This window comes from Anarrhichthys ocellatus, unplaced genomic scaffold (genome assembly GCF_004355925.1).
Source record: "Anarrhichthys ocellatus isolate YVR2014 unplaced genomic scaffold, GSC_Weel_1.0 scaffold44, whole genome shotgun sequence".
Lineage (NCBI taxonomy): Eukaryota > Metazoa > Chordata > Actinopteri > Perciformes > Anarhichadidae > Anarrhichthys > Anarrhichthys ocellatus.
In genome coordinates this window covers 225897-238876 of record NW_022280074.1, presented here as the reverse complement: position 1 = coordinate 238876, position 12980 = coordinate 225897, and the positions used below count along the sequence as shown (strand labels likewise).

The 12980-nt window shown below is 43.2% G+C and overlaps 1 protein-coding gene across 6 annotated transcripts in view; it reads right to left on the bottom strand.

The window, feature by feature from the left end:
• Nucleotides 1-12980, bottom strand: part of bsna (bassoon presynaptic cytomatrix protein a) — a 139173-nt gene that overhangs the window by 35717 nt on the left and 90476 nt on the right. For all 6 annotated transcript variants that reach the window (XM_031868755.1, XM_031868753.1, XM_031868756.1 and 3 more), the window contains 2 exons: nt 10346-10804; nt 498-5864 (listed from right to left, as the gene is read on the bottom strand). In XM_031868755.1, the coding sequence (XP_031724615.1) occupies nt 498-5864; nt 10346-10804 (5826 nt within the window). The remainder of the gene's footprint in view (nt 1-497; nt 5865-10345; nt 10805-12980) is intronic.

Sequence of the window (12980 nt, the reverse complement as noted above, 5' to 3'; positions counted from 1 at the left end):
TACATAGCATGCAGATTATAAAACTGTATTTGTATATTTGTAAGGCTGACTGGATGCAAACATTTCTTTGAACAAAACAATCCCATCAATCTTTACATTAAAATAGCATTTTTTTCTAACAATGACAGAATTTGAACACGGGTCAAATTTTCTGGAGAGATATTTAATGGTCTCACTGTCACAGTTTGTTACATGTACTTTGTTGATGAAATTCATGCATATACTGAACTCTATATATAAGTTATTTTATTAGTAATTTCTTTAATTATTTCAGGGAATGATGTACTGTATCTTGCAAGTCAATTTAGTGGTTGCACATCAAAGATGCGACACTGAATGAACAAAACAATTTAACGAATAAGACGCAATAAGATGCACCACAAATAACACCACCACAAAACAAACAAAACACAAACCAATATCTATGGCAAAACCAAGAATCACAAAACATCAAACAAGACATCAAACTCCATTCTGCCTCCTGTTTCTCCTTCTACCTGTTCCTTGATGTTCTGCAGCTCATGTAACTCTCTCTGCACAAGCATCTGCTCCTTATCCCTGTGCAGCTTCAGCTCTATCCTTTCTCGTTCCAGCTCCTCCTGCAGGCGCAGTTGCCGCAGTTTCTCCAGTTCCACGCGCTCCCTCTCCATCTGCAGAAGCTGCTCCTGCTGCCGATGCAGCCTCTCTGCCTCGGTTTCACCCTCCTTGTGTATGGCACCTGGTGGGGGGAAGGGAGGAAGACCCCCTGAAATGGGTAAGCCACTAGTGGGGACAGAGGGGCCGACTGGTGGTTGGGTGTAGCCATGAGTGTGTGAAGGAGTTGAGGGTGGGTAGGCATGGGCTGCTGGAGGAGGCTGTTGTGGCTGCTGAGCAGATGCCACTTGTTGCTGTTGTTGTTGTTGTTGTTGTTGTTGTTGTTGTTGTTGTTGTTGTTTACTGTTCAGGTGGGCCTGGGACAGGTTTATTGGCTGCTGCTGTGGCTCTATTGGTATAACAACTGTTCCTTGTACCTCCGCTGATGAGGATACACTTTTACCGAGGTAAACTGGTTCATCCTGGAGTGTAGAACTAGTAGTTGTAATGGAAACAGACACTGGGGCACCTACTGCTCCTAAAGTTGTCGCTGCACCAGCAGAAGTGGCAGTGGTTAACGTTATTTGGAGAAGACCTGGTGCTGGGTAGCGGACTGGAGCTTGCCCAGTTAAGGGTATTCTTGGGCTCATTGGTAGTCTGCTAAGACTGGATAGGGGCACAGGTGTCATGTTGGCAGAGAGGTATGGCCTGTAGACCCCCCTCAGTAGTGGGCGAAGAACAGAGGCAGGCTGTGTTGTTATGGGAAGTGTAGAAGCAATGGGGGTCTGGATGGTGGAGTAGATCATCCCATCAGCGGACCTAATAGCAGCAGGGTACATGGCTCTGAGACTGGCCTGCCTGGCATTGATAAGGTTGGTTAGCGCTTGACTGTGGGAGATTGGCTTCCCATCTAGTCCAAAAAGGAGGGTTTGTCTCATGCCGAGACCTGTTGCAAATCTGGAAGCCCCAGGCCCGGTTCCTCTCCCCAAACCACCAAACTGCATCAGTTCTGGGTTGCTTCCATATCGATCTATGGAATTGAGAGCTGCACACATCCGGCTGATCTCCCTGGCAGTTGTAGCACTGTACTGAGCCAAGTTAGCTTCTTGGAAGTTAGCAATGTCACGAGCAGAGTAGCCATAGTCTGAACTGATGTTGGACAAGGAATTATATCTCCTTATAGGCAGCGTTTGGGCTGTGATGTCTCCTCCATGCCGTAAATCTGTATAGGAGCCATACTGCATCCCCATAAATCCTCCATACCCCTGTTTCATTGCAGTTAGATCCATGGCAAGTTCTCCTGTGCCTTGGAGGTGTGGTTCTAGTTTAGAATGGTAGGACTGTAGCCCAGCTTCAGCTAGGTTTGTATCAGACATTGAAGGCTGAAGCCTACCAGGGAAAGGTAATGTGTAGGCCTTACGTTCATCCATTGGATATTCATGGTACCCTTCAGGTAGTCTTTCTTGGTCAGACTCATAGGTGAGAGGTGGGGCAGATGGAGGCCTTATGCCCTCTTTCTCACCACCGACACAGCTTCCACCAAATGGAAGTCGGTAAACAACATCACAGCAAGCTGGTTGGTTTTCAGGTTTAATTTGGCCTCCTGTCAGGTCCATAGCATCCTGTCCTACTTCTACCTTCACTAGCTGAGTCATTGCCCTGGCCTGCTCTGGCCCGCCGTCCATCTGTACTACCATGCTATGTGGTGATTTACCTCCTGATATCAAACCAGGAGGACTAGGCTTCCCTTTCAGCTCAACGGGACCAGTGCCATACATCTCAGGGTTAATGACTGGTGATACAGCACTGACCACAGCTGAGGCAGCGCTAGTCTGACTGACTAGCATGTCTTTTTTCAGTAAAGGTGAGATCTGACCGGTAAGGCTGTACCTGGCCAAAGATACTTGTTGCTGCTGATGTTGCATCTGATGGTGCTGCTGCAACTGGTGTTCAAGAAGCTGTTGTTGCTTCTGCAGCTTCTCTTGCTGTATTTGTAGCTCTCTCTGTTGGATACTGAGGTCTTCCAATTTGGCATCAATTTTTGGTATTGTTGGGTCAGTTGGTTTGTTTTGGGAAAGACACACAGCCGAACCCATACCCTGACCCAAATCCACTTGGTTTTGATGGGGATCACCATAGATTGTTGGCTGTTTGGGCTGGGTCATGAACATGGAAGCAGCCACTGTGACACTCACAGTGGTTGGTGTGATTATCTCCTGGGTGTTCAAGTTCATAATCATTGGCTGCACAATCGTGGAATGTCTGCTACTCTCTGATCCACCATGGTATCTCCTGCTTTCAGTAGCTAAGGAGGTGAGATCCATTCCCTGGTCAGTCATGATAATAGGAGCTGGTTTGGTTGCTGTTCTGAGGTCCACAACACTTCCGCCTTGGATCATATGGCCCTGCTCTACCCTAGAAGTACCTGGGACTGTAGATATTCGACAGAGGGAGATGTTGTCCATTGACATGGACCCTCTGGTGTAAGTGCTGGATGTGGTGACCATACTTGTTCCCACATTTACTTTCTCCACTCTTTGTGTCCGGTAGAAGCTACGTGTAGGAGAGTGTTGGTAAGGTGGTGTGTCTGGAGGGCTGCCACATGGGGAGTAATTGTCAAATGTTGGTTGGCGGCTAAATTGGGTAGGTGATGACAGGGGAGAAGTAGCAGTGTTGACTGTCATTGGCCTAGCTGGGCTTGGAGGTGGGGAGTATGGGACATCCTGGGAAGACTGCTGACGATAGAGCCGTGGTGAAACTGATCGATGAGATGTTTGGGTTCCTTGCGCTGTCACTGGAGACGTAGGCCCAGAGATGGCTGACTCTGACATCCGCAATGCTGAACTGAAAGTCTGTGTGGAGAACTCAGCTGTATTCCTTCTGGAAGGTGAATGGGTAGGACTCTGTGGTGGTGGTGATGGAGAAAGAGGAGGACTAGTGCTCCTGTAATAAGTAGTATACTTTGGGGAGCGTGGCTCAATAACTCTCTCAGTGGACGATGTTGAGCTGTCTCGCACTTGGACATCCCTGGTCTCCCCTACCCTTCTGGTGATCACTTCTCTCTGACTGTAGGCCTGGGTAATCTCTGCAATCTTGCTGCATACACTTGAGACTGTAGTTGAAGATGTGGCAGGGCTTGAAGTGTGTCGGACATATATACCAGACTGAGTAGTTGTCATTGTGTGGCTTGTACTAGTCTGAGAAATAGTTACTGCATCTCTGGCATACACTCCATAAGCTGCAATAGTGGTGGCAGCCACTGCTGGAGTTATTCCGTTCTTTCCTGCTTGGCTTTTAATCCTGTCTTTGTGTCCATCCTTTGCAGAGAAGTGCTGTGTTACTCTGACATCAGGAATCCGTCCTCCAGTCTCAGCAAAGGAGACAGGAGCTGAGATCTGGGTGGGGCTGGTCCCTGGAGTGAGTAGAGCATTGCTCTGCTCCAGTAGTTTAGCAAACACTGAGCCTGTGTCTAGGAGCTGTTTGTCTGAGTAGGAGGTCTCAATCTCGATCTCTACTTGCTCATCAGTGGCCTGCTGCATCTTGGTGATGTTCTGAGATGTTTGTCGGATCTCCTCGTAAATATCAGTTTCTGTCTCTGCTGCCTCATTATCATATCCTGCTTGATCTTGTTCATATTCATACTCGTCATCATAACCTTGTCCATTAACATCCTCCTCGTAGTACTGTCCATGCCTTCCATGTTGCTGCTGTTGCTGCTGTTGTTTCTGAAGCAACTCTGCCTTCCTCATCATCTCCTCATAAACCTCCTCAGCGCTCTTCAGCGGTTTTGAAGTTGAAGATGGTGCTGTGGTGGTTGTTGTAGTTGATGATTTCTCTACTGGCGAGTAGAGAGACATAAAGGTAGGCAGGTTGTATTCACTGCCTGACTTGTAAAGTTTGGATTCGTATCCCTCAGCCTCTGAGTCAAGACTCTGAGGGGAATATTCAGAAGCAGAAGAACGATGGAGCTCTTCCATTTCTGCAGCTTGTCTCAGCTCTTCTGTTGGAGAAGCATCTTCAATGGGTGAGAGATTGCTAGGTGGTGTCTTGGACCTCTCTCTGCGCCTCTGAGCCCTCAGCTCCTCCTTATCCCTCTTTGTCTTTCGTGCTGTGCTCCTTATTCGCTGTTGTTCCACCTCCCTCATCTTCTCCTGCTCTCTCAGAAGTTCTTCTTCCTCTCTCAGCTCATCCTCTTCTGAAGAGTCTTCAATGGTGGGAAGGAGAGGGCCATGGGAGCGGTGGCGTGCTTTCCTCTGTTGCTTGGCCTCTTCCAGCCTTTGCCTCCTGCTGGGGCTACTGTCACTGTCCTCCTCCATTGATGAGATGGAAGTAGGTGACTGGCCTGAGCCATACGAGGATGAAGTGGCTGGCAGAGTGGAGGAGTAGTCACCTCGAGAACGCTCCTCGGGAGATCCTGTCAGGCTCTCCATCTCTAGCTCAGGTTCCCGATCAAGGCTCAAGTCATTTTCATTGCCAAGCTCCATGTCTCGACTGTAGCTACTGGTGTTATTGAGTTCAATGGTTTTGAAGCGCCTCAAGCCTCCTTGTGATGCCATCACATCTTCCTCACCCTCCTCCACTGAGCCTTTATAAACATCGTTAGAGCTCTTAGTTTCCTCCTCAAAACTGCTGGAGTGGTGCTGAAGACGTCTTTTCTCTTTCCCTGAGTCAGAGATTGTGTGTTTGTGGTGGTTTTTCTTGGGTTTCTGGTAGCCATATCCTTCATCTTCCTCATCTTCCTCTTCCTCCATCTCTTCCTCCTCATTATCTTCATCAGCGCTCATCTCCAGTATTTGTCTCCTCATGAACTCCTCATCTGTCATCTCTGTGGGCTCAGCCTCTTTTTCCTTCTTTTTCTTCTCCTTCTTCTCCTCCTTCCCTTCCTTCCGTTTACCCTCCCAGTCTCCTGCATCTTCTTCTTCCTCTAGTATATCTTCCAGTTCCTCATCAGAGTCGTATGAATCTGGTGGGATTGACAAGGAGCGTGGGCGCTGCTTCCCTCTGTCATCCAAGTCTCTGTCTCTGTGCTTCCTTCCCCTTCTGTCTACCTTCTCTTCAGAAAGGCTCTTCTCCAGCAAAGGCCTCATGGAGCTTTCAAGCTTGGTGATTTCAGAAGGGCTTGGTGGGGAACCCCGCCCACAGATCCCCCTCTCACTCAGTTTCATCTCCTCTTCTTGGATTAGACCTGTGATTTCACTGTGGGAGCTGGAGATGCCATCAGAGGAGTAGCCGGTGTCACTGAGGCTCTGAGGGCTGCGTGACAAGTCATGGGTGCTGTTGTTTTTTGTATCCTAAAGAGAGAAGAAGAAAGAAGAAAAAAATAAAGAATTAGAGTTGGAATACTAAGGTTAATTTAAGTAATAATTTGTGAGAATGTTTTGATTCTGGATAAGCACATTGGTATACACACAATTTAAGCCCACATTTATTTGGTTCTGATTTTTGGATGTAAAATATATGGTTTCTGTCTAATTTTAATATTTATCTGTAACCAATAAGTAAAGTGATAAATCTCATCAACGCTTGTTCAATATGGGACATAGATTTATTGATTTAAAGATAGATAACAAGATAGTTCCAAGGTGTCACATTTTTAAAATATGTCATTCTGCTTGAACAGGAATGCTAAAACTGCCGCCCTCAGCTTTTTATAAAAAGGAACATTATCAAACCAAGTAATGAAGTGTTATACTTAAACAAGAATGCATGAAAATAGGGTTCTCTTCATTAGGTTTGAGAGTTTGGAGGTGTATAAAAAACAGCTCTTAGTATTGTCTATATTGTTATAAAGTGTGTGCTTTAGGAAATTCCACTGAGAAGCCTTAGCTAGAAAATATTTAAATGCAAAACAGTATTCAGTAACAACTGACTTGGTTCTTATGAAACCTAAAATCCCATTACAGAAATCACACTCTTCAAACAAAAGTTGTTCATGAGCTCATATGTGGGCCTAGATTGGATTCTTAGAAGTTATCTCATTAAAAGAAGTTGCTAGACAAAGAAGAAAGGTATGCATTCAGAGAGAACATGTGAGACAATAGGCTGGAGGTTGTTATTCAATTTCACCATGGATGTAGAATTATACAAGGAAACACTGAACAGTTAGTGTAATAATGTACAAATTGCAGAGATTTGCCCTTCCTATTTCCAAAACCGGATCTACTAACAATGTAGTTACAATTCAAATAAGTCATAAAAAAGTATTATGCAACAATAGAACTTGTCCAATACATTCAGGCTATGGTCTGATTTTATTAAGAACTAAATCTCCAATAGTATAGTAAATGACAGCATTAAGACAAATCACATAATGAATCAGTTATCATTAGGTGGCTTATAGTTGACAGGTTTGTAAACAATTTTGAGCCATTGATGGAAAGAGGTTATTCAAACTGTGTATTTTAGGAGTGACAAAATTTCAGTTTTGTGATGATGAGCGATTGTGAAGTTAACATGACTGGAACACAAAAACGACTCAAAACTCATTCATCAATGGCTCTGCCTCAGATGTCTGTCAATAAAAAAAAACTATAGAAATGTTTTCTATAAAACCCCTTACGATGGTTTTAATACTTCAGAGGAGACTTTACATTTAACTTCTCTGCACTTTACACTCCTAGCAGTTCCTTAGATGAGGAAGGTCTGCTCTGCCTTTGAAAAGGCCCACAGCAGCTGATCTCGATAAATATTTCGACAGGAGCAATAGCTGTCGCTGAGTAAGAAAAGGTATTATTTCACTGCCTCTGTGTTTCTCTCTCACTCTCACGCCCCCTTCCCAAGGTAGTCCACACTGCCACTTGCAGCCTCAGCATTCTGTGAGGAGGGACTCAATGACATGCTTTCCAAACTGCCATGGATGTCCAACACAACTTATAGTTTGAATTAACCAGGCTCCATAGAAAATCTTAAGTAGGGTCATAACATAACTGTATTTTGTGACGTAAAACACCCAGTGTTGTGCACAGGTTATAGTCAACTTCACTTTGTTGTATAATAAAGGATAAACTGCATTCTGTTTTGTGATCACCAAACTAAATAGACATATAATTCACATGAAATGATAGGGCCATTTCTATACATAGATACATTTTGTACAAGAAGGGCAAGAAAACAAAACAAGCTTTAAACCGAGTTCAAGAGTCGACTCTGATTGAATATGGAAGCCAGAAATGCTACAGAGAAATACAAAAACATGGTAACAAATCTTTTCTTTTGTCAGAGAAGATAATTAAACAGAGCATGGCAGAAAATGGACTGGGTAAATACAATACATCTGGAAATGTGTTTCCTAAAATGGTGATTTAATTAAACTCCATTCAATTTTCAATACATGAAGGCTCTCTGTGCCACTTTAAACCTTGAGGCATCCCACTTGTCACTGTAATTATGAATATAATCTTTCGATCTACAAGACTGAGAACTGAAAATAAAGTGGTGCATAGCATTGCAACTGTGTTTTGCCTTCTGTTTCAACTTAATAGGACAGTATTTTATGGATCAGTGACCAGTTACAAAATTGTATTACTTTTATATGAGCATGCAGCATCTCTGAAATATGCAGGTGAAGATCTAAAATATTCATAAGAAAATAATGGGAGATTTGTGTTGAAAACATAAACTTTAAAGAAACTGGTACTTTCTTACTTTTTTTAGTTTACCAGGAGAAAACAGAGTCCAGCAAGAACTCTTTTGAATTCTCATAACAAGTTTGGCTTGGTGCTGCATTTACTCACTGTGTTGTGAGAAACTGTTATTTGGCCAACTTAATGCCAAACTAATGCAATCTCACAGATTTGTTTAAAGTGACCTTTATGACTCTTTACAAGTCATCACAACTATGTCATATAAGCTATATTCACAGTAGCATGAATGACCTCATGATGCCACCTTCATTAATTTACTTACATCTGGATTCTAAACACAGCAGTCAAAACCTTGAAGACAACGTTGGAGGAAATCTAATGTGGCAACAGGCAGCTGGGTCGATGGCAGGATCCATGGTGTAAACACTTAATATCCATTTCCCAGGTGTCAGACAACACAAACTTCTGAAGTCCACTGGTCACATGGTTCATTAATCACATGCATCACCTTTGTCAACATTCTGGGTCTGATTCTGCTGAGGACAGCAATGTTTGCCACTTTTGAAATGTACGAGTGGACTGTGATACTGAAATCAACCAAGTCTTTAGTCTGGTGCTGAGTCAAGTTTTGAAGTGCTGAGTCTGTGTTTTTAGAGACCTGCAGTTCATCCACCCTCCTAGTTAGCCGTAGCCTAGTTTCAGACCTCTGAATTGTAGACCACATCTCTGATTTCAGCAATTCAAACTGGTTTGGTGTTGTGCTCATCGATGGATGTTTCCACCGGTTGGAGAAACAACTGACCAGTCAAAGCTTAGTGGAATTAAGAATGTCTTCTTCCTACAATGGAAGCTACTTAGCTACATTCATGAAAAATAGCAACAGAAATATGGCAAGAGGTGTGGATGAGAGTGACACAGCTGTTCAAGTTGCTGTAAGTCGACTTAAATAAATATATATAACTATGAAATCAACATATTAAAAAACATTGAGTTAACTGCTCCTAGCAACTGCTTGCTCGGCGTCTGTGTCAACTAAAAATGACATCAGCGGAACAGATAACACTCATACTTCCTAGTTATGGCAAAACAAAACACAATCACGATGTCAGGCTTAAGGAAAGATGGCAATTTGGTCTGATAATCAGGGTAACCCAGCCTCTGTTTCACTAGCTTCAGTGACTCAGTCTGAAAACATTAAACGTTCCTGGGGTCTTTTCATATTTTAAGACGAATTGGCATCTTGTGCTGTACTAAATGTGAAAAATGTTTAGCACGGACAATCATTGTCTCTGCATTCAACAACTACACCTCCCATGAGGCCTGGAAAGTGTCCCAATAGCGAAGCACAGTGGGAAACATTTGTACTGAATGCTGAATGTTTTTCCGTGGTTTACAAATTGTTTAAATTTGACAATCCAGTGTACTAGAATCATTGTAATCTTATAATATTTACAGAAAATCCCAAGAACATTTTTCAGTTTCGCAGAAACAATGTTGAGAGAATCTGTCCATGAGAAAGCTTGTTGAGTTGGAGACGCTAGAAGACACGCTCGAGTGACTTTGGCTCCTTGAACTCTAAAGGAAGCCATCTCGTTAGATCCCACCTTTGTCCAGCTGCCAGCACAATGCCAGGTCAACTTTTTACTGTGCCTACAATACAAAACCGCTTTCTCTCTGTTGTGTAGGTTACATAAGGATCATCTGGATTGTAGCCCTCTTATCATTGACTTTTCCTCATTTCTTGGCTGTGGGGATTGTGAGGTTTTTGGAGGTCCAACATGGGCAACATCCTGTAGACTACACGTAGCTGGTGCTTGACAAGAGCTTCCATTTAGCTCATTAAGGTTTATGGAAAAACTGCATGAATGCAAAGCAGGTCCACGCTGAAACAGCCATGCATACTCACATAACTTAACCTGCATACATGCTCTAAAACTTAAAAAAAGGTCAACAATAGCCAGTGTTGGTACATAGGCCTGTATGTTGCACTATGGTTCCCGCTGAATAATCACTAAAAATCTGTTTATTTTATTAATTATTACTTATTTTTCACTTATTCATTTGGTTCACTTTTCTCAAGCCGTATTACCATTTTACCAGTTGTATCAACTTTTGGTCCTTATCCATAGCTTAACATACAGAGTAGTATACCGAACTAAAGCAATGTTAGGACAATAAATCAGACTTACATCATAGTGCCTGGACTTCTTGATTTCCTTGATGGGTGTGATCTGCTCTCCTTTCCTCTGGAAGGGTTTGGTGTCTTTGGCAGTTTGGTTCTCAGGCTCGGTTTTGGGTTTCTCCTCTGTGGGTTTTGGCTGTTTCTGGATCTCTGTGGTTGATACTGGTGCCGTAGCTGGTGTCGTGATCTTGGAGTCGATCAGTTGTTTGGCTGCATTGGGTGCAAACGGCCCACTACCGCCAGTTCCCGCCTGCGCTTTCTGCGTCTGGGGCTGGGCCGGCCTGGGCCCCTGCTGATTGGTGGCTTTGTGGAGAGGGCTTTGCTGACTGGCTGGCGCCTGGTGACGGGGCGAGCCCATTGGCTGGTGCTTGGGAGACGGATGAGGAACAGGAAGTGGAGGATCGTCGAGACCGCCTCCGGACATCAGCCGCTGGGTCTGGCAGTTGAGACATAACCACTCCTTCTTCTGAAACACACACAAAACAAACACATTTAGTGACAACCAGCTTGTTTTTCACAATAGCAGAGAAATGATTGTTTATCATATTATGTCTATACTATGGCAAATAAACACAAACATCCCTGATTTTTTTAGAGCTTCCCATATTCCAAAATCTTCCCTGATTGCTAAAGCTCTGAAAAGGCAGTGCTGAACTTTCAAAGCATCAACACTAACGTGGGAGGAAAGGCAAAAATTAGCTCAATAACAAAATCTGGGACATGTATAAAAATACAATCAAAAAAGCTAATAAAGCGAGTTTGAATTAAGTTTTACTGTCTTGAATGGACTGTCAAAAAGTCAACGGGTGGGTGATTACCGCTCAACAGTGAACAGTAAAGACTGCAACAACTGGGCAGCTCCAATGTGCGTGTGTGTGACTCAACCTCCTGTCCTTCATCAACTACTCCTCCACTAAAATGATGTGTTGTCAGTCTACTTCTCATGTTAAATAAGATTGACAGATTAATGCACTGATTAATATTCCTAACGTTGAAAATGTCGATTCCACTTTAACAGCAGACTGCAGAGTTAGCCGCACACACACACACACACACACACACACACACACACACACACACACACTCACAAACTATAGACACTTTGGAAATCTTATTTCCAGACAGAGCTGTCACAGCTGCAGCAGGCTAAGTTAAGCTGACATGCGTTTCTAAAAGACCAAGTCACACTGACAGCTACACCCTATTTTCAATGCATCGGATCCCCTCACTTCTTGCACTGTGAAGCTGACTGATGAAAAATTAGACTGTGATGCGCGCACACACACACACACACACACACACACACTGAACATAATTCATTTTTGCCTCTATTTTAACTTGTTTCCATTTGCTGGTGTGAACACATTGTTGGCTCTGTCTTTCTGGAGAAAGACGTAAACAAAAGAAGCAGAAGAGAACGGACTTAGTATGAGCATCGACAGCCACCACGGCTAAAAGACTAAGGAAATGTCTGATTGATTGACAGGTGATGTCTTGGAAGGACAAACAGAAAAGCCACAGGACTGAGTTTACCAACATTGTGACCGGAAAATGGTTTAAATGAATTTATATTTTCTTAAAAACTAAAAACACATATCTTCAAATAAGAACTCTTATTTAGTTGATCTTATATGTAATATTCAATATTCATTCGTTTTGCAGTATCTCTCCCGTATACTCCTTCTGTGTACTGTCCCTCTCTCTCTGTCTATCCAGGAGAAATGAGGTTGTTTTGGACTGAAGATCGGCCATATTACTCATGCAATGAATAACTGACAGACGCAGTGCTCCCTACCGAACACTTATCTCGCATCTCTGCTCTTTTCCACCCACTCATCAAATCCTCTCTACACAGAACTCACCAATCCTCTCTCTAACTCTCCTCCACTCTATCTTTTCTATCTCCTCTCTTTTTATCTACCCCCCTGCATCTCTCTTTCTCTGAATCCCTTTGAGATTTTGGTTGTTAAGTGTCATGCAAGAGACACTTAATGCCACTTTTGATTGAGTGGTAGTACTTACAGCCACCATTACATACCCACCAAGGCATTAATTGTTTAGTAAAACGTCTGCATGCATATAAAACTATGTCAACCCTGTTACATATCACTCTCTATTGAGGCCTCATTCCAAGACTGCCCATTCATCATTCAAAGTTAAAGCTGTGGTTCAAGAGAGAGGGCAAGATGGGAATTTGAAAAAAAGGCAGCAAATGTCTGGCATGTTTCCTTTTTACAATTATCAAAATAGCTGTCTTAATGTTTCAACACTAATATCAAGTGGATGGTGCTGAAAGGAATGTATACCTCATTGATTCACTAGTTGAAATATCACTGAACATCCTGAATATTGTGGCCTTTAAATACTTACACGTACACGCTTTTCTCTGGTCCTGGTTGTATATTACAGAATGTAGCCTAAGATGCTGACCCTTTGTATATAACTGTGTGCAGCTACCTCCAAAGAAGCTGCACATTGTATGAGCACATTGTGTGTGTGTGTGTGTGTGTGTGTGTGTTTGGTAATGAGGCCTTCCCTGATCATACATCACACATTGCAATGGAAAAAGTCACAACTACTCCTTTAACTATCATATAATACGTTCTGTGTGTGTGTGTGTGTGTGTGCGTGCGTGCACCCCC